This window comes from Vombatus ursinus, unplaced genomic scaffold (assembly GCF_900497805.2).
Source record: "Vombatus ursinus unplaced genomic scaffold, bare-nosed wombat genome assembly UNPS02010548.1, whole genome shotgun sequence".
In the NCBI taxonomy this organism is placed as follows: Eukaryota; Metazoa; Chordata; class Mammalia; order Diprotodontia; family Vombatidae; genus Vombatus; species Vombatus ursinus.
This window is the reverse complement of record NW_020950326.1, coordinates 19,962,902-19,985,899: the sequence shown is the minus strand read 5'-3', so window position 1 is coordinate 19,985,899 and position 22,998 is coordinate 19,962,902. Positions and strand designations below refer to the sequence as shown.

Here is a 22,998-nt window from a genome sequence, read left to right as displayed (position 1 = left end):
ACTATCAACTGAATCTGAAAATATAGGTGGTCTTCCCCACCTGTAGCCCCTCAACTCTCCAATGAAGAGAGAAAGGTGTATTTTCTCATTTCTTCTCCAGGGACAAGCTTCATGACAGGGAATAGAGAGTCTGTTGAACAAAGCCACAACAGACATAGGCTTTTTCAGACTATGACAGTGTATAGCCATTGATGTATTTTAATGAGACAAAGACATTTTCATTAATATTTTCACCACATCACAGACCAGGTTTTTTGTTTTTTACTTTACTTTGTTTTTTATCTTTTTTTATTTTATTTTATTTTCACTGTGGGAGAATAGCACATGTGTTTGTGAGACAGAGAGCAGAGGACATTTGTAGGTGTTTGAAAGATAGATTTTATATTGGGGAGTTCCTTTCCTTTAGGGTTTTGAGTCCGGAGTTTAGGCACTTTTGATTCTAGAGGAAGAAGAACCTGGCTACTGTAGCAGCCTTCTTTTGGGATTGGAGGTCCACTATGTATGGGTGGGAGTGAGAGCCTGATCCTCTCCATAATGTGAACATGGGCAAAGTTAAACTTCATTTTGTTTTTTGTTTTATAATTGTCAAACATTCTAGGGATGATGAAACTACCTAGATATGTAAAAATGTTTTATTTTAACATTCATCTAAAATTTTCTGAATTTCTAATTCTCTCTCTCTCTCCTACTCTTCCCCTACACATTGAAAAGGCAAGCAAATATGATCTTAATTATACATGTGAAGTCATGCAAAACACATTTCCATATTATCCATGTTGCAAAAAAAAGCAAGGACATTTAAGTGAAAAAAGGGTGCTTCAGTCTACACTCAGAGTTTAGCAGTTCTCTCTCTGGATGTAGATAGATTTTTTTCTTTCTGTGAGTCCTCTGGAATTGTCTTGGATCATTGCATATTGATTAGAGTAGCTAAGTCTTTCATAGTTGATCATTGTTACAATATTGATGTTACTGTGTACAATGTTCTCCTGGTTCTGCTCACTTTACTTTGCATCAGTTTATATACATCTTGCCATGTTTTTCTGAAACCATGATGTTAAGATTCTTATTCCTTTTTGAATACTCATAATTGTTTTGCTCCTTTTCCTATTGTTGCAGCTTTCAGTAATGTTAAAATAATTTTTGTAGTAATAATGGCAGTTGTGTGAAGACCTACTTCTATTTAGACATGTTTTCTAATATTTTTCTCCTTCTTTCCTTCTTTCTTCCCCTTCTCCCTTTCCCTTTCTTCCCTTTTCCCTCCCTCTCTCCTTTCCTCCCTCTTTCCCTCCCTCCTTCTCTCTCTTTCCCTTCTTTCTTTCTTTTCTCCCTTCCTTTCCTCCCTCTTTCCTTCCCTTCTTTCCTTTCTTCCTTCTTTCCTTTACCTCCCTTACCTTCCTTCCCCTTTCTCTTCTTTATCCTTCCATTTCCCTTCCCTTTCCTTTTCTCCTTCCCCTTTCCCTTCTCTTCCCTTCCTCCTCTTTTTCTCCCTCCCTTCTTTTCCAGTGGGGGAAGGGGAGAAAACAAAAACTGTGGGGTGAAAAGGGAAACAAGTGAGCAAATATAATTTAAATTTACTTAAACTGTAAATTGAATCTATTTAAAATTTTTTTTAAAAATAATTTGATTATCTCATAAAGATACAACTAGGGATTTTCTTAGCCTGACCCTTGACAGAAGTAAAATTCTGTTATAGCAAACATCATTACAACAAAAATCTCCAACAGGAGCAATTGTGCATTAATTGGAACAATATCTGATAACAAAACTACACTTCAACTACAACAGGATTTGACCTACCCCTATCTTCATTGACTAATGTAATATTTTCCACCAAAATAGACAGGAATTTCTCCTACACTGTATAGTGTTTGACATTCCATTTCCTGAGGTAGGAATAGAATTGATTTTTTAGGCTCTAATTTTGCAACCAGGATGGGAAATTTGCACTGAAAACAAATTCTACAAGGAGAAAGAACTGATATCCTACTCTTGTGTCAAATAGAGTTTTCCTGTGCTAAAGCAGTTAGTCTGATTTCTTTGAATGCTCAACATTTTTGCAGATAGGATCTAGGCTAGAAATGAATACAAGCCAATCTGGTTGCACCACCTTCGCCATCTTTTCCTACTTTGCACCCAGAGCATGCTTGCCCCAGAATATATGAAATTCATTAGAATAATCCAACTATACTATAAGTGTCTCATCCTTCTACTTATTGACCTCAGGAATCAGACATTTTTTTTCTAAGACAATCAGAGAGGTAATGTAGTAATGACCCTCAAGATCCTGGTGAGAAAAGAGATGATCAGGTCTTCCCCAAAATCTCAATAGAGAAAAAGAAGGCATGACCATTCTGTCTGGGCCACACAGTAGAAGTGACACATCGTCAAGTGAAAATTTAAGTTTCTAGTTCCCAAATCAGTTATTTTCTTTTAGGCCTGAATTTTTACCATTGAAATGCCTAAATTGTGGGAAAAGCATCCAGTGACTGCCAAGCATGTTACTAGTGACAGTAGTGACTAATGGAACCACCAGAACCCAGAACTGCCTAATAGAACTGTTATAAGACAGTAAGTTTTGTTATTTTAAAGTAGAAATAGAAAATTTCTTTTTATCAATACTTTATAAGATCTGGGATTTCCTGAGCATTCCTGTCACTAAGGTAGGTAAAAACCCCTACATAATTCAATAGACAGTTTTTCTTAGTTGCTTTTCCTCCTTCCCCCCAAATGATCCCTTGTTGGTCCAACCCTGTCATGCTGAATCTCTTCATATTAAGCTGGACAAACTAGCAATCCATTGCCAACCTTTGCATGAACCTTTCCCAGCTTGGTAGGTCTGACCAGAGCTTGTATCTGCTGTCATAGCCTTTGAGAAGCTCATGTCATCTCTGTGTTATAATGAGGCATTACAGCAGGATGTTAGTGGAAGAGTAGGTCTCTTGTTTGAAAATATCCAGAATTAGCAACCCCATGGTAGTAGTCTGGTGAAAGAATAAGAAAGTTTGTATTCTTTGCCATGATTCTCTGAATAAGCATAGTGGCCACCTCAGTCAATCAATATTTAATATCTACTATGTTGTTGAGTAGAGGTGGTGTTTGCATACCAGAGCAAATAAACCAATCAGTTAATAAGCATTTATTAAGCCACAACTATGTGTCAGGCACTATGCTAGATATTGGAAATACAAAGACAAAAAAATGAAATAATCCCTACTCTCTAGACTGTTGAGAGAGACACTGTATGTATACACACATCTATACATATATGTGTGTATGTATCTATACATATGTATGTATATATGTTTATATATGTATATACAAAAAATGCAAGGTAAACACAAGGTATTCCAGGGATGGAAGGCACTAGTAGTTAGGGGGATCAGGAAAGGTCTCATGTAGTAGAGTTGAGGATGGTACCAAGGTTAAAAATTTGAGACACTGGAAGAATTGTGGTGTCTTTGGCAGAAACAGAAAATATTAGAAAAGGGATAGATTTGAGCGTAAAATAATGAGTTCTGTTTTGGACAAATTGAGTTTGGGATGTCACCAGTACATCCAGATGGTAATGTCCACCTGGTGATGTAGGACTGAAGTTGAGAAAAGAGATTGGGACTAGATATACAGATCAGAGAATCATCTATAAGAGAAGAGGACCCAGGGCAGAGCTTTGAGGAAAATCCACAGTTAGGGGACATGACATGGATAATGAGAAGCATTAAAGGAGAAGCAGAAAGAATAGTAGAACAGGTAGGAGGAAAATCAGTAGGAAAGTATCATGAAAATCCAGAGAGAAGAGGGTATTCATGAAGAGAGGGTGGTCAACATTGTTAAATGCAGAAGATAAGTCAAAAAGGATGAAGACTGAGAAAAGACTGTCACATATGGCAATTGTTGGTTACTTTGGAAAGAGAAATTTCAGGTGAGTGATGAGTCTGGAAAGCAGAGTACATGAGGAAAAAGCACAGATGTGGTAACAAGGATAGTATATTTGTAGGAGAGTAGTTTGACTTGAACAAAGGAATTAGTGGAAGATAAAGCTAGATAGGGAGGTTGGGGACAGTTATGAAGGGCTTTAAATGCCAGGGTGAAGGGAAGTAAATGCAACTTACAGACTGAATTAGATGATCTCTGAAGTGCCTTCTAACTCATTATCTTGGACTCTAGGACTTAATGATAGGAATAGGTGGCTATTATAGGGTCTTAAACAGTAGATGAAAGTGGTGTCTTGCTTAACTGGTACCATAATGTAATACATTGACACTGGGCAAGCCATTTGTTCTTTCTGGGCCTCACTCCTTCTCCAGGTATGAAGTTGGAATAATAGAGTGAAACTTGGTTAGAGTCTCTTTCCTGTTATATTTTTCTTCCAATTAAGCAATTATCCTTTCATCTACCAAGTGAAGGCCTATAAAAAGTAATTTACCATATAGCAATTAACCAAACATCTTCTCTACCTGTAATTGAAAAAGAGCAGTCTTCTGCAAACAGTTAAAAGAACAGTTTCATCCTTTCTCCTAGATAATCTGCATAAATTGCTTTGAGATCCCTTGGATGCCATAGTACAAGGGCCACTTGTTGTCTAAAGTGCGTTTCTGAGTATGAAATTGTGGGTTGGGAGGGGAGGAGAGGGCAAAAGCAAATCTTTTGAGAAAATTGGCTTCTGTGAACTGCCAAGAGGATGATTCTCAAATGCAGACAAAGTCTATTTTAACACATGCCCAAAGAGCCTCTCAATTTAGGCAGTTCTTTTTTTTTTTAATCAATGTTAGGATGTTTGGTGTTTTGTAGATCAAAAGTCTAGATGTTTAGTGGAAATTTGAAATGAATTGGCTTGATAATTTGCCATTCAATAGCTATGTGGTAATTTCTACTGTAGAAGGAAAGAATGAATAACAAAAAGATCAGTTATACATGTATTTTTAACCTTATTCCCGAAGCTAAATTTCCAAGTAAGAGCTTTTATCTGGATTACTGGCCAGTAATAAATTAAAATGTATTTGCATAACATATGTGCTAATAAATAGAATTTGGGTAAATCGTTTTACCTTTCTCGATCTTGGTTTCATTATAGATAAAAAAAATCAGACTAGGGGATTTCTTACATCGTTTTTAGTTCTAACATTCTATGATTCTAAGAATTCATCATTTCTGTGATTGCGTAATTTAAAATTTTACATTTTATATTTATAGCAAGGAGTCTGGCTCAGCAGTATCTTTGATGTAGTAATGCTTCTAATCAAGACAAATCTTACTTAAATAATTAGCTTTGGGAATAAAATTGATTTGTCTGCCTCAGCCTAAGAATGTCAGCATTTTCAAAATGTGCTAGGTGTCTTAACCAAAACACAAGGCTGTCGTCTGAATGGGAAAGGGTAAGGACAAGTAAAACCTGCCCCAAATTTATGTGTCCTCTCTTGATGCTTACAAAACAGGACCCCACCTTCCAAAACAACACGCTGTCTGAAGGAAGACCAGGTGAGAAGCTGGTTTGCCACTTTGGTAAGAGGGTCCCTCCCACAGGGTCCACCCAAAGACCATTCTCCACCATTGAGAACATCACCTGGACTTTCCCCTTCCTCACTGAAGACAGAAACCTCTCGGAGACATCCCACAAGACTACAATGATGTCTAGGAACCACTATGCCAGCTTTGATGACTTGTGGCTGGAGAAGCAGCGGAAAAGGAAATTAAAAAAACAGGCCCATTTGGAGAGGGGGGTGCATGCTGGGACGCTGCCAAAGGACCTGGTCAAAGTAAGACACCCTCCAGCCATCTTTCTTTGTATCTGGCTCTGTGCTTACTCTTCCTCTCCAGCTGTGCCTGTCATTTTCTGCTTTCATCTTCTAGTCTCTCTTAAGCTGTATCTTGTCTCCTCCTGGCTCCTGGCTGTCTGGAGTAGTGGCAAAGGACTATGTGGTAATCTCACCGTAGGAGAACAGGTGTGTGTTTTGTGGTAGTTGTTTCCTAGTGGCTTTTTGTGGTTGTTGTTTCATGCTGTCCTTTCCCTATTATGTGTCAAATTTCTCCTTGTGGACATCTGATCATTGAGTATTCATTATATCCCCAACCCTCTGTTAGATGCTATAGAGAATAGAGAGACATGGTCCCAATAATTAACAAATTTATAGTCTAATTGTGGTGTCAAGAGAATACACAGATAATGAAAATTAATATGAGCATTAAATCACAGCAGAAGACCACAAACAGATATTCCTAGGGAGTATATAAGTGCCCAGTGTGTTGGAATGGGAAGAACAGCATTGAATAGTGGATGGACTGTTGATCTTGGATTTGAACCCCATCTTAAACACTTATTAGCTGTATGTTCTTGGGCCTGTCACGTAACTTCTCTGAGTCTCAGTTTTCCTCATCTATAAAAGACAGCAGGACACTCAGTGATCTCTAAGGGCTCTTCTAGATCTAAATATTTGATCCCATGAATTGGAGTGTTTGAATCACAGCTCTGTATTTACCAAGTTTGTGACTTCAGTCAAATTGCTTAACCTTTGTGGATCTCAGTTTCCTCATCTGTAAAATAAGAGCAGTAGACCCAATGATCTTCTACCTTTAAATTGATGATCCTAAGATTTTAAATGTTTGAATCCTATCTCTCCCAGTTACTACTTTGTGATCTTAGGTAAGTTGCTTAACCTCTTTGGGTCTCAATGACTTCATCTGGAAAATAAAAGGTTGAGCTAGTGTATCACCAAGATGTCTTCCAGCTCTAAATGTGTAATCCTATGAATGGTATAGACACTAAGTACTATGATTTTGTTGGAGGGGAAATCAGTATAGACTGGAATGATCAGGATAGCCTTCCTGAAGGAAACAGATGCCCTTGAATTCTGAAGAATGGGTTGGCTTTGGTTAGAGAGACAAGAGATGAGGGACACCTTTTGGGAAAGATGGGAGAGTATATATGTTGTGGACAGAGGGAGGGAGAGAGTGTGGAGGTAAGTAGGAGCAAAAATGTGTTTTGAACCATAGTGAGTAATGTCTCTAGGAGCAGGTATTGTGGGGAGTAATGGGAGAGAAGATTGGAAAGGCAAGTTGAAGCCAGATTGTGGATTGTGGGGAAACTTGAATGTTGGACTAAGGAAGGATTGAAGCACAGACAGATATTTGTAGGTATACTTTCTAGTGGTGGCCATTCCAGGGAAGTGAATGCAATGATAATAATTCACATTCATTTGGTAATTTAAGGACTACAAAACATTCCTCACAACAACTTCTGATATGAGCGGCAAAAGCATTTTTATTTCATAGCTATGATTCTTTAACATAGGATAATATAGGATATTCCTCAGAAATAACATCTGCTGATACTCATATGCAGCATTGCTGTAACTTATAGTCTCAGAGAGTTACCCAAGACACCAAGAGATTAGAATCTGACCTAATTCCCTTAATAAAAGGATTTGTTCTATAAAACTTGGGCTCAGTCAAAAGGCTGTACCCTAGGACCTAGAAGGACACATGTGGCCTTGAGGCCGCAGTTTCCCCACCCATGGGTTAGATGATTGGCTTATACAGTATGAGTCAGAGGCAAGACTTGAACCCAGATCTTCTTCTTGCTAAGGAAGGCCCTCTATTTACTATACTATCTTGTTTCTAGTGAGTTTTTATTATATACCTTTTGTAATTAAAAAACCTGATACTCAAAAAGGTTTAGTGATTTACCCATGGTCACTATGCTAGAAATCATCAAAAAGGGCATTTGAACTGGGGCCGCCTGACTCTCAATCCAAATCGCTTTCCATTAAGAAGAAATATTTTTGACTTTTTCTACTCCTTCAAGGAAAGGCACATAACACAAAAAATAAAGGTGGAGATTTAGAACTCATGCTAATCCCCTTTTTATGGGTCTCAGGTTCACTTGTGTGCTGTAGAACCAGATTCAGAGCCAATATTTGGAAAGTCTAAATACCCCCAGGAAACATAAGGTGATGAGGTTTGGGGAACTGGCTTTTACTAAGGCCATGAAACTTGCAGAAAATATATAATCAAACTCAGTCTGCGGCTCAGATATTGTTATCTTTACAATAAATGTTTGTTCCTGTATCTTGTGGTCTAGTCACTGCTTTTGTTACCCTCTGTACTCGGATTGAGTTTCTGGAAACACTAAGGTTGTGCTTTTGAAGGTTACTATGGTGATAGGATGTTGCCCAGGTGTTTGAAAAGGTGCTAAATATGACCTACTTTGAAAGGCTTCAAATCAGGGTGGGAAAAAAAAGTCTATCACTTGAGTCATTTTTAAAAACTTAACAGTAATACTTCAGAGAGCTGTGATTTCATTGGTGCAGGTATTCAGTCCATCACCACAGATTACAACACCTCAATGTCATAGGAGAAGGGCTTTAGGGATTGTCCAGGCCCCCAAATTCATCATCCAGGAGCCAATCAAGTGATGAGCTTCTCAGTGCTCAGCTTGTATGGTCCTAGGATGACAAACATATAGACTTTTGCTGGGCAGCTACTTGAAGCCTTCCCATGGTAATAGGATCAGCCAGAGTTTGTACTCTGGTGGCATGACATCCCAAAGTCACCTCTGTGTCATAATGGGGAATCCAAGGAAGGTTTTGGTAGAGGTGTATTTTGTCTTGTTTTTATATTTAAAATATTAAAAGAAAATTTTAAGAGAGAACTCCTGCAGACTATCAGTGTGCCATGTAGGAACTAACTACTTGACAGTTATTATATATTATTTGTTATAGGCCTAAGATTCCATAGATGGTGTCTACACAGGTATGGGCCACACTGCTTTCTATGGCTAGAGACAGTCATTAGCAACATGATGGGCCCCTTGAAATTATGCTTTAATACTCTCTTAGCCCATTCCTCAGCCTCCTTCTATCTCTCTAGTGCTTGTTCCTTTGAACCATGCCCTTCCCAAGATGTTTATGCCTCCCACTGTCAGCCGTGACAATCTTAATAATAGCTAATAATAATAATAATACCTAACATGTATATGGGGCAGCTAGGTGGCTTAGTATATAGAGTGTCAGGCCATCTGAATAAGTCTTCCTGAGTTCAAATCTGACCTCAGATACTCATTAGCTGTGTCACCCTGGGCAAGTCACTTAACCCTGTTTGCCTCAGTTTCCTCATCTGTAAAATGAGCTGGAGAAGGAAATGGCAAACCACACCAGTGTTTTTGCTAAGAAAACCCCAAATGAGGTCATGAAGAGTCAGGCACAACTGAAAAATGACTAAACAACAATGATAGCATGTGTATAACACTTTGAGGTTTACAAAACACTTTATGCATATTATCTCCTTTTATTCTCACAACAATCCTGGGAGATAGGTGCTATTATTAAACTCATTTTACAGAGGAAACTAGAGGCAGAGAAGTCAAATGACTTGCCCAGGGTCATACAACTAGTATGTATCTGAGGCAGGACTCAAGCTCAGATCTTCCTGACTCTAAGTCTAGCTCTCTAAGTGCTACATCACCTAGTGTCACCATGACCCAAAAGTCACCAAGCCCTGCCCTCACAGAGTAATCCATACTTGAAAACACAAATCCTTTTTTTTTTTATCATAAACCCCTGACAGTCTGGTCAAGCCTAAGGATCCTTCTGTGTGTGTGTGTGTGTGTGTGTGTGATAATAGAAGGAAATATTAAATTTCTGCTATAGGTTAGTGAAAATAAAGATGTAAACACTTTCCTATCCAAGTTCACAGGCCCCCAGAAATGTGTCCATAAACCCCTACAAGGAATCTGTGGATCCAAAGTTAGGTTAAGAACCCCTACTTTAAAATGATCTCTCACAGTTCTCAACCCACCTACCTTAAAACTCCTTTTCCTTGTGTGACCATATATCAAAAGCAAAGCAATCTAGTCAAACTAAATTGTTTTCCAGTGGTCAGCCCATTCTACTCTATGAAAAGTCAATCCCAGTGGAATTGATGAAGTAAATATTTTAAGCAACTACTATGCTGTAGGATGACTTCGGCTAGGCCTAGAAGGAAAGCAATCTGGTTAAACCAATTTACCTAAAGTTTGAATAGATAATTAGTAATACCACTGCACATAGACACATACACATAAATATCCACTCATATACACATATACATGTATACATACATACACATGTGTGTGCATATACACATAGACACACCCTCCCAAGAGGAGCTTTTGAAAAGAATGCCTAAATAAGAAATTCTTTTAAGGTATTGATGGGGCATTCAGGAATGAGTGGCAGCTGCTTAATAACCCAGTTGAATACATATCTAGTGCTGGAATTTAAGGACAGATATTTGAGGGGGCTGATGGTACATAGAACTGAAGAAACAAACATTAGAAAAGTTTTTTATTTAATTTATTGATGCAATTGACTCTATTATTTGAATTTATGATATATTTATTTGTTGATTGATATAATTCAACAAATGTAACTATTTCTTTTAAAATGATTAAAGGGGAAACACGAATATAAGAAGGAGGCAGAAGGAAGACAAATAAGGAAAAAAGAGATCATCATTCATCTTATGTGAGGTAGTATGGAGCACTGGAAGGAGCTCCGGATTTTGAGCCATAAGAGGGTTCCTATCCCGACTGTGCTGTCAATAAACCCCTTTGAGGTTCATTTTCTCTATCTGTAAATGAGGAGATTAGATGAGGTTACGTCTAAGGTCTCTTGGATCTCCAGATCTAAGATTCTATGATCTCTGTCTCCTCTGGTGAAGAAGGTCCAAAGCTTCTCAACTTTCAGTTTTAAAGGGAAAGGAAAGCCAAGTCATGATTCAATAGAGGACAACAGAACAAAGAAGTTAAACAAAACCGCAGTCATTTAGTAGGCCCAATTCTCTAGGAGCAGGGCAGTGACTGGCATTACTCTTCTAACCCTGAGAATGGATCCTTTATGCTGGGTGTTGGGCATACATGAACTGCATAGTTTTTAAAAGAGGGGTATGATCCCCTTACGTAAACTCAAAAAATGTAACTGCTTTGGTAAGGTGGTAGATGAAGCCTATCTGGATGTCAGCAAGGCATTTGACAAAGCTCCTTGTAGTATGACTCTTCTAAGAGAAGATGGAAAGAGGTAGGCTGGATGCTAATACAGTCAAGTGGATCCTGAACTGGTTGCATGACTAGGCCCAAAGAATACTATTAAATGGACCAATGTTAGCCTCTTGTAACTACAGGAAGAAGTCCTTGGCCTTGTTCTATTCAATATTTTAAACAATGATTTGGATAAAACCACAGAAGGCATATTTAGCAGATTTATGGATAATGTATAACCGGGAGGGATAGCTAATATGTTGAACAAGAGAATCCAAATTTAAGAGGATCCCAGAAAGATAGAATCACGGTCCAATACTCATTTATAAATATATATATATATATATATGTGTATATATATGTATATATATATAAAGTATATACATATACATATATATATTTTAATGAACCTACATATTTTAACAGATGGTGTAGTAGATAGTGCACTGGAACTGGAGTCAGGAAGACCTGAGTTCAAATCTGGCCTCAGATACTTATTAGCCATGTGACCCTGGGCAAGTTACTTCATCTCTGCTTGCCTCAGTTTCCTCATCTGTAAAATAGGGAAGATAATAGCACCTGCTTCCCAGATGTTTTGATGATAAAATGAGGTAATACTTGCAAAGTGCTTTGGACTTTAAAGTGCTATGTAAATGATGGCTATTATTATTATTATATTTATATTCAAAAATTCAATTGAATGGGGATAGGGTGAGTCTAAAACACCCATCTTTTTTTTTCTTCCATGAGAAGTTTAACAGCAGTTTATGTTAAAAGTAACTGGGGTGTTTTAGTTGACCACAAGTTCAATATAAATCAAATGTGAGACATGGTAACTAATAATAACTTACATTTACATAGCATGTGACAAACTTACAAAGTGTTCCGCTCTTCTTTAAACAATTTTGTCAGGTAGTTAGTACAAGCAATATTTTTATCAGTCTACAGAAGAGGAAACTGAGTTAAATGGTTCACCCATGGGTCACATAGCCAGTAAGTGGTACAGCAGGTACTCACACCCAGGTCTTTTGATTCTAAGTCCAGCAGACCATGCTGCTTTCCATGTAACCTCAGGCTGCATGAAGATAAGATAGGGTCCAGTTCCAGGAAAGTACTAATCCCACAAAACTTTGCACTGGTCATGATAGAGCATGTATTGAGATGGACACTGATACACTAGAATATATAAAGAAAGGAATGACCAGGTCAGTCACAGGATTGTAAACATGTCCTGTGATGAATAGTTGGAGAATGAGGAAGAGGATCTTTAGAACGTGATAGGTGTCTTCAAATATCTGGAGGACCATCATATGGAAGTGGGATTACACTTGTGCTGTGTCACTCCAGAAAGGCAGAACTAAGACCAACTAATGAAAGCTGTAGGGAGGCAGTTCTCAGCTAAATATAAGGATCAACTATTATTAGAGCTGCTTAACTAAAAAGAGTGAGCCCTGGATCACTGAAAATATTCCAGAGGAGGCTGAATGACTGACCATCTGTCAAGCATGGTATGATGGGGGAGGAAGAGAAGTGGGAGGGGGATGGATTTCTGCATTAGGTGGACAGTTGGATTTTTGAGGGTCTTTCTAACTCTAAGATTCCATGATTCAAAAAGTCTATACAAGCTAGGAAAGAAAATCAGTCTGAGAGTTGGTAGCACCAAGTTCTAATCCTTGTATTGTCCCTAACTAACTGTGTTACACTAGGCAAGGCGCTCTTAGCCTTTCTACAAGCAGTTTCTTAATTTGTCAAATAATCCTAATTTATTTCGTTAAATTTTGATTGGGAATCAAATGAAAAAGTGGACCTAGAAGCCCTCAAAAATTAGAAGTGCTATACAAAGATAAGGAATTATGATTTTTTAATTCCCTCTCTCTGAAATGAAGAATAGAGGAAAACCTACCCATGTCTAGGGATAAATTGAACAATCAGCAAGCTTTAATTCCTCCTACTTTTGAGATCAATATAATTGTTAGAAAATGAATACTTCAAGAAATGGTTTCTATTGAAATGGAAATTATCCTTCGTGTTCTTCATTAAGGCCTGAAAAATGTGGTCAGCATCCCACAATTTTATCTGGAGATTTGAGAGGGGGCAGGGGCCCTTACAGAGTTATTGCCATCAGGTTTCCATTTTAAAATTACCCTGGTAGAAATCATTTCACTTCAAGCTCCAAATCAACATGGAAATGTAGCTGATCAGCTCTTGATTACCCCCCTGTCTCCAATCCTATATGTTGATCACTCAATCTCATGTATAATCCAGAAGTCATTTTTGCAGAACTTGTTTGTTCATATAATCGATCAACTAGTATACAAATTATGTTCCTAGCCCTATGCAATCACAGGATAATAATGATAATAATAACATTTATTTATGTCATTTTAAGCTTTGCAAAGCACTTTACATATATTATTTCATTTTTATCCTCACAAAAACCTTGTAAGGTAGGTGCTATTATTATCTTCATTTTAGATAGAGGAAACTGAGGCTAAGAAAGGTTAAGTGATTTGTTTAGGGTCTCACAGCTAATAAGTGTCTGAGTCAGGATTTGAACTCAGGTCTTCCTGATTCCAAGTCCAGTGTACTAAACCACCTACCTGTCTCATGGAATATCTGAGCTAGGACAGACCTTAATGGTCATCTAGTAGAATCTCTGCAGTTTTACAGATGAAGAACCCTCTGAGACATTAAATAACTTGGACAGGGTCACAGAAGTAGCAAGTAACAGAATGCAGACCCAAATCCAAATTGAGTCCATTATCTACTCTTCTCTACTCTATACCGTGCTGATTGAGAATTAGGTATGTATGGGGACAAAGGAAGGCAGACTGGAAATATGTCTGAGAAGGGGGGAAAGAAGAAAAAAGTAGTTATGGAACCCACAAGAAAAGACCAATGCACCATAAATCCAAGAGGATTCCCAAAGCCTCAGTCAGATGACAACAGAGGTCTTGAGGAAGGAGGATGTGGCAACCATCCCAATATTCCCAGGTGCCTGAAAATCATCTGGATGACAGACCACCTTTGGCCCACTCACAGGAATAGAAATCCTCAACAAGGGATTTGAGGAAAAGGGAAAACAAGGTCATTTCCCTAGCATCAAAGTGTCTAGTTGGGGAGACAAGAAGCAATTAGAACAATTAGAGAACAAGACAGTATATAATATAATAATGTGCCAAGAGGCCTGGTACAAACAGCAAGAAAAAAGGAGACTATTTAATATGGTGTTAATTAGGCAGCATAGGTAAGAAATGCAAAACAAGTTGGAAGACTGAAGAACCAGAGTGAACTAGAGTCATTAGTGAAATTTTCATGGAACTTGACTTGGGTCTCATAGGATTTGGAAAGGCAAAAAAAATGAGAAAGGACATTTTAAGCAGGGGGGAATCAACTGAAAATTTAGACAGGAATGATTTTATTTCTTTTCCAAAGTCAACATTCAGATATGGGGATTGTTCTATATTTATCGACAGCCCTTAGATTCTCCTACCTTCAAGAATGGAAACCTTCTTGTGTAGATGGGCAATCCATTGGCAGCCATTTTTGATATGTATCAATAAGGTTTGTGAAGATATATATGATCTGTATGTTGTATTAAGTTAGAAAGAAGTTGCATAATGGGAAACACAGTGTTTTTCGAGACATTCAGAAAGTGCTTTCCAGGTGTGCTTTTAGATTATTAGCATTATTTAAGTATCAACATTTTTGTTCAAAACTAGGAGATACTTTATTTAAGTTAAGGATTTAGGCTTAGGATGTTCCAGGAATCTTTTGGAGTATGGCTGGGTTTACTGGTTTTCCATTACTTTTAATTGAGTATAAAGATGGTATAACTATAAAGTAATTAGACAATTTATTTTGTGGCTTATAGATAATTAGTCTCATGACTTTGTAGTCAGGCTAGTTTGTTTAAAAAAAAAAGCATTTTCTTAAATCCAAATTCTACTCATTCTTCAAAGTCAAGCTCAGCAAATTACCTTCCCATCAGATCATAAGACTTTTAGGTGAAATAGACCATTGAGGTCATCTAGACCCATCTCTGCATTTTACTGAGTAAACTGAGGACGAAAGGAGCTAACAGACATGCCCGAGGTCTCACAGATAGTAAGTTTAGGGGCCGAGATTTAGATCCAGGTCTTCTGGTCCCAAATCTGGTTCTCTGTTCTGCTGCTATAACATGGTTTTAACCTCTCTTAGTTAACTTTCCAGGACCAGTGCAGCCTGCCTTCTCTGAACTCCATTTGTCTATAGACTACTATGTATAATATTTGACCCAATATTTGTCATACCCTACCTCGGATTGGTAGTTATATTTTCCTGTATTTATATCTTATTTCCCCAACTGGATGAAAGAGCTGTCACTAAATCTTCTCCTGGTCTTACACCTCCCATAGCACCTAGCAAAGTGCCAGACATGGGGTTGGCACTCAAACCTTGTTTGAGGTTGATTAAAGGAAGACCTGACCTTCCACGTTCTCAGAAGCTTTAGCAAACTGGAGGGAGGGCTGCTGTCTGGATAGATATGCAACATGAGACATATATTTCTGTAGTTATATTTGTGTGCTGAGCCTTTAACAGTGAAGGCAATGCCCAGCAATTCAATATGAATAAAGTCAGGAAAGTACCCTGCTGTCACGGAAAGCACACTCACCCAGGAATCGGGAAACCTGGGTTTAGATCTTGGTCCTATCATAACAATAACATTTACATAACACTTTAAAGTTTGCAAAGTGATGTATTATACACCATCACATTTTTATCCTCGCAACCACCTTATGAGATAGGTGCTATTTTACAAATTTTTTTTAACAAATTTTACAAATGTGGAAACTGAGGCAAAGAATGATTAAATGACTTGCCCAGTACCTGAGATCAGATTAAAACCTAGCCCCCCCCCATGCCAAATCTAGCTTGCTTATCCATTGCACCACCCAGTTGCCTCATCAATGTGCTGTGTAACCTTAAGGAAGTTATTTCCCATCTCTGGGCCTCAGTTTTCTCATATGCGAAATGAAGCCATTGGACTATGCTCCCTTCCAACTCTAAAATCCTATGATCCTATGATTCGATGACCTCAAAATCTCCTTTCAGCCCTAAAATTACATAATTTTAGAGTTGAGCAATTTAGCCCTGAAGGAAAAGAACCTAAAATCAGAACTTATGATAAATTCCTTATTTGTGAGGAATAGTATATATCCTGTCCTTGTCACAGTCCTATCCATTTCTTTCTATCCTTTTTTCCTTTTGTCTCCTCTGAACTCCTTTGCTCTAACAGAGCCATTGAAGTCTTTACTTTCTTTTTTTTTTTAATACTTTTCTTTTCCATGGTGGTACCTCAGCCCTGGTGGTGGTGAAAAGAGGAAGAAACAATTTTGTCTCCTTCCCAGAATCTACATGTGGATAAAAAAGGCATTTATATGTTGAACTGATGTCAGCCTTCTGGTTTCATCTCCCACACCAGAAAGGAAAAATTTCAAGGTTCCCAGTTAAGAACGGGCATATTTGTGTCAACAAGGCCAGTATCTGTCATTACTTAGGAAGAACAAATTTGCACTCAATACCTTCCTAGGTCTCTTACCCCATTTTCCCTCAGGTACCTTTCTGCTCTCATGCTAACTCCTGGCTGCTCAGAGCTCCTAAATGCTGGGGCCTCCATCTTGTCCTCAATTTCCTGGGTAGCTTGGAGTGTATTTCTTATGCCTTTTAAGACCCTGTTTATAGCTAACCCTTTGGGAAAGTTATCTCATAAAACAATTCACATTGAGGTATTATATCTGATTATGGGTTAATGTATTATCCCTCCCATAATATAAAAATTATTTTCATCATTCATTTAAATATGAATATTAGTAATTGCTTACATTTATATACTGAGCACCTTCCTCAGAACAAGCCTGTATGGGAGTTTGTACAAATATTATTATTCCCATTTTATAGTTTATTATGATTTTAAAAAACAGGAGACTGTTATAACCTTTAGGAATCAAGCTCTACTGTTGGGAATTCAAATACTGTGACATTTCAGAAGAGATGAAAAATTATACTTAATATAATTATTATAAAGATATATGTGAGAAGCAGCATGGTTCTAGTGTCTAGAGAGAGGCCAGCTTAGAGTCACAAAGGTGTAGTATAGACAGCCCTGGACTTGGAGTCAGGAATATTTGTGTTTCAATCTTGCCTTAGAGTCTTACTAGCTATGGAGGCCTATCTGGGCCTCAGTTTTCTCATCTGTGAAATGAGGGGATTGGGTTATTTGGCCTTTAAAATGGAGAACAAAGGAAAAACATCACAAAATCCCTTTCAACTCTAAATCAGTTATATAACCCAGATTCCACTGAGTCAGAGTCAGGAAGACCTGTGTTCAAGAGTAACACTACAAGAAGTCACTTGATCTCTGAGGGCCCTCAGGCAATTCTTTTAAACAAATTTGCAAATGAATTACTAATTTGTACTGGTGGAGGAGCTTCTACAATGAGTTTCCCCACATTATGCACTATGGAGTAGAGCTAAATATTGGACCAGCTCCATTGAGTTAGGTTTCCATACTACAGTATAATGAACTAAGACAAGGGTTGGGAGTGGGGGGTGAGAGAGAGGAGAAGGGCAAAGTTAGGAGAAAGATGCTGCTATCTCACTATGCTAGACTGGATACTGATCTTTCACAGTCTCTTGCTATACTTTATTTAGAGCAACTCAGTAAGTATTAGCTGATGATTTTTTTTAAATCCCCAGACATAGTAATTTATGAAATAGGAATTTGACAGTTTGTTATTTTTAATTTTTGTTTCAGCAATGTAGAGCTGTTCCAAATGAAACACACCCTTATGAGAAGGGATAGAGAAAGGGACTGGAGCTGTGATTTCATTGGTTTAGGGAATTTCCAGGTAAGGAAATTCCTTCTACCAATTCAGGTCAGCACCTTCTCTGCAATTCTTAGTCTTAGAGGTGCCTAAAAACCACTGTCTTGCTCAGAGTCACCCAACCAGTATGTCTCAGAGGCTTGGAAGGTCATCAACCAGGTAGAACTTTCTGGCTTTGAGGCTGGCCTTCTCTTCAGTCTACCTGGTTGCCTTTATGTCCTTAAGAAAAAAAAATAAACAAATAAAAATGTCACACTCTCATGTCCTTCCTGTAAAATTGGGGCTCCATGAAACCTATGAGGATTCTAGAATTCCACAGGTCCTTTCAGAAGTAGAGGACTCTACCAATGGGACCAGCGGGACTAGATCAAGAAAAAATTTTAAAGGCATCAGTTGTTGGTTTTGTTTGTTTTTTTTTTTTTTTGGTGGGGGAAGTGATGGGACTTATTGTCTCTTCAACCCCTCATCCCCAACCAGGCACCCCAGGTCCTCATACTGTCTGAATTGCTTTGGTCATGCAGGAATGGACTTAAAATGGCATCCCTTCAGGAGTATATGCATTAAAAACAATAAAATAAAATAAAGGAGAGCCTAGTAATAACAATGCTTAACTCTAAGAAAACACCATTAAAATATGAGGCACCATGACAGACAGTGGGTAATAATTTTGTTTTGTTTGTCTTGGCAGAGAGCCCTTTCCTACATCCTTCACATCCCACCACTTCAGTAGCCATTCTACCTGGGGTGGACATGATTTGAGTGGAGAAGGGAGAGGGCAAAAGGGAAATCAGTGACAAGAAAGTAAATCTTAGTTCACTTTTAACTCTTTCCCTCTCCTTTCCCTCTTCAGGCTAGCATGAAGATGTCCCTTACTTCTCCTGTGCCTTTAGACATTCTTGCTCTGAAGATACAGCCATTCTCCCAGAGTGCACCAACCTGTTTGGACCACAAGTGCTGGAAAGAGCACATCTCATTCTCTGGTAAGTACACAATTTCCTTTTTACTTTGAATATACCTACTTCCTTTTAGCAGAGAAAGCTGAAAGGAGACTATTTTTTTTTTTTTGTTGGGGCCTGCAGACTGTTTTGTTGGTTTGTTTGACAGAAGGATGTGATAGCGATCCATTCCTACTCCTGGCAGAGAGGGACTTAGTGGTTATCAAGAAAAAGGATTAATATCAAATTCCGTTACAACAAATGCTATCACAGAAAAAGTCTCTGTATAATCAAATAGATCTTTCAGACAGGATTGCACAATGGAAATTTTATTTTAAGCTCTATTTAATAACAGACATTTCTGGCTCAGCCAAATAGCATAGTGAGGTCTTCAGAGTGTGTTATAATTGGGATTCAACTGGTATTTTAAAAAAACTATTTCATAGACATTCTTCTTTTATATTTTATGTCCTGAGGGATAAAATGGAGAGTTCTTCCATTTTCAAAGCACTGACTTCTTAGTTATGTGTGGCCACAGCAGGTTTGGACTTGGTTTTTGCTTGGTCTAGTTCGGTCAGAAGGATTTAAATTTCAGCTCAGAGAGATAACAAACTAAGAATATTCAGCAAAGATTGTAAGATAAGGATGGCAAACTGAACCGTCTAAGTTGGAAGCAGTTTTCTACCAGAAGGGATAAAATGTGTGCCCACTTAGGTGCAACATTCCATTAGGAAAGCAAGAAGAGGAGCATTCAGTGCATCCTTTCATGGAGGCAAATAGCCAGGAAATCTACAAAATATTTGGCAGCCAGGGTAAGTCCACAAATTATTTGGGAGCCTAGTCTCAGCCTCCCCTGGTGGAGAGAATTGATTGGAGGAAGCTGAGGCTGTTGGGAGGAAGAAGTTATCATAGATTGATCAAAAAAGAGAGATGAAGTCAAAGCTCATAGAAACCACGTTCAGGTTCTTCTCTTTTGGAGCCAGCTTCTGCAAAAGACTGACTTTGGTGTGAGGATGAGATGGTGCTGGAAGAAGAGTGAGGGCTGCCTTGCATGTTGGTGTGCCTTTCTCTCCCTACAGCTGCCATTCCCATTTGGCCTTCTAAAACTGAAAAGCATCCCCTTTCCCCTCTCACCCACCATTCACTCCCATGCCCAGCCTATGAAAGACCAGGGGTTACTTGTCCCTTGAGTGGTGTGAGATGGATGATCTTCCCACCTCTGCCCCTAAGACCAACAGTTGGGGAAGGGGGAGGTCACATTGCTCAAATTTACAAACTTGACCTCTGGATCCATCTCAGCATTTTTTCCTTGCCTAGGAACAATGGGAATGAAATGCCACAGCCAGGCAATAACAAAAGCCCCCTTCCTTAGAGAACAGAGACCTCCTCTCAGGCTAAATCCCATCTCCCTCTTCTCCCTTCCCCCACTCAACATGTGACATGCATTTGTCCCATGAGTCTTTGCTTGTCAGGGCACTGCCTTCAAGAGAGTTGATAGCTGTGTTTTTTCACTCAGTCATAATAGTCAAAGAATCAGTCCTTCCTTAAAGCTGGGTCCCTCAAATATTAAACTCTATAGATGGTGTCTATAAGTCCATCTCTTTTTCTTCTCCCTTATCTTGCCATCTTCCCCCACCCCAGCTGTCACTTCCCAAGGCCAACCCTCAGCAAAAGGTTGACATTGGCCAAGTTTGTCCTTGTGAAACACATGCCTTGTGAATTGGAGCATCTTTTCTACACGACCAGTGTGAGCCCTTTTGAATATTATTTACCATGAATACAGTTCAGGAACATGTGGTGCTCACACCCATATGTTTGTTTACTCTTACAGGTATGTAACCTTAATCTCAAATATGGAGACTGTCAACATTTTTTCTCCAGCAATAAAGGAGCCACATTTTTATGCTGCATTGTCCAGTTGGTTTTATTCTGTTTTCCCAAATGTAGCCGGGCTCTTAAACTAATACTTGGCAATAATCAGTGAAGGATTTTTGACAACTTTTAGGAGTATTTAAGGCAAAGGGATATTTTCTAATAGGAGCACTTAATTAGCTCAAATAAATATATAGAAGAGTAACCAATTAGCTAAGAATAGGAGAGGGCAGTATTCAAAATAAGGTTTGGAATCTTATGTGCTAAAATTGGGAATATTCTATCAACATGCCCTCCTTGTCTACCTCATTTAAAGTTTAATACTTAAGTGGACTGGTTATTTCAAAGTTATAATGCAGATAAGTTTTTTTTTTTTTGCATGTTTGAGCAAAAGAAGGAGAAAATCTTAAGGGTCCATTGGTATTCTTTTGCAAGTTGGGAAGAAAAGATAGCTTTCCTTTTCCCTCTTATTCCATAAGTTCCTTTCTCTCTTTTACTCTTCTTTCCCTCTTCCTTACCCTTCTTTCCTTTTCTTTTAAACTATTTCCTAATCACAGAAACCTCTAGGTTTACCTACCTTGCCTGTAGGTCATGTATCTGTTAGCTGCAACAACTGGAACACAGATGAAAATGGAAGAAAAAATAAGTGTCTTTAAAATAAATGTCCAAAGTTTATGTTCTAAGTTGTGTGTGTCCTCAATTAGAACTACCTACTCTTACTATACATACAATTAATAACATATCTGGCACTTATATAGGACTTTGCAAGCTTAAAAATATCTCATTTTATGCTTGCAATGATCCCAGAAGATAGGTGGTATTATTTTCCCCATTTTATAGATGAGGAAACTGAGGCAGACAGAAGTTAAATGACTTGCCCAGGGTCACTCAGGTATTAAATATCTGAGGCTGATTTTGAATTCAGATCTTCCTGACTCCAAGTCCGGTATTCTATCTACTGTACCACCTAACTGCTACCTAACAGGCTTAAATATTTATTTGATTTTTGAACTCACACATGAGAAGCAGCAAACTAGAGGGGTAGAGCTTGCTAGTGACAGATATCAGGGAAAAAAAGCTGACAAGGAAAGAGGAGACAGAAAAACTATAAAAAAGCAGACATAAGTACAATAGCCTGCTGTCAGTTAGTCCCAGGGCAAATAGCCCCTTCACACATCAATACCCACCTCAGGGTATCACTCTATGACAATATGGTACAATAAGTATTTATAATAATGATTCTGAGTCATCGATAGAAATTAGATCATCAGTTAACTATCAATCAGTAAGCATTTATTAAGTATCTACTATGTGCCAAGTACTATGCCAAGCACTCAGAATATCCATAGAAGAATAAGAAAATTTCTACTCTCAAGGATCTTACGTTCTAATAAGGGAATCTATCTGTCTGTCTATCTTATCTACGTAAATACACACACATATATACCATATGACAAATATTACATTTGTTTTTAATAATAATAATTTCTAGCATTTACGTAGCACTTAAAGGTTTACAAAGCACTTCACAATTATTATCTCATTTGATCATCACAACAATTTTGGGAGTAGGTACTATTATTATCCCCTTTTTACAAATGAAGGAACTGAAGCAGACAGAGGTTAAGTTACTTGTCCAGAGTCACACAACTAATGTATGAGGCTAGATTTGAATTTAGGTCTTCTCGACTCTAACTCTATCACTCTTTCCACTGTACTACATATCTGTATCTGTATCTACATCCATATCCATACACACATAATATACATATGTGTGTGGCATTCTTTATATACACATTTATGTTATTTATATGCAAGTAAGGAATAAAATATAAATAGAAAGCATTAGATACAGGGTAGAGAGATCAGGAAAGATGTTCTACATCTACTTCATGGAGAATGTGGTGTTTGAGTCATATCTTAAAATGATGGCTAATCTATTCTTTTAAAGAAGGCAAAGAAAGTATATTTTGGAAAGCTTTCCATTAAAAATAATAAAAATAAATAAATATTTTGGTGCATGAAATAGTGAACTTCAATCCCCTTGAAATGTCACATTCATATGAATTCCTTCCTCAGTGATGTTGGATACAGTAGGTATTGACATATGCTACATTTAACATGGTGCTAAAATAAATATAGATAGCATCATACATTTCTCAGGGTGGTATTCACCCACAGTGTCAGGTAGTGCATAGAGGGCTGGCCTTAGATTCAGGAAGATCTGGATTCAAATCCTGTCTCTGACACATACTAGTTATGTGATCATGGCCAAGTCACTTAACTTCTCAGGGCCCTAGGTGAGTCTTGGACTACA

General features: G+C 38.1%; 1 protein-coding gene across 3 annotated transcripts in view; it reads left to right on the top strand.

Moving 5' to 3' along the window:
• The window catches only part of ARHGEF4 (Rho guanine nucleotide exchange factor 4), a 420,624-nt gene that overhangs the window by 175,679 nt on the left and 221,947 nt on the right, over nt 1-22,998 (top strand). For all 3 annotated transcript variants that reach the window (XM_027854699.1, XM_027854700.1, XM_027854701.1), the window contains exons 3-4: nt 5,433-5,753; nt 18,725-18,854. In XM_027854699.1, the coding sequence (XP_027710500.1) occupies nt 5,433-5,753; nt 18,725-18,854 (451 nt within the window). The remainder of the gene's footprint in view (nt 1-5,432; nt 5,754-18,724; nt 18,855-22,998) is intronic.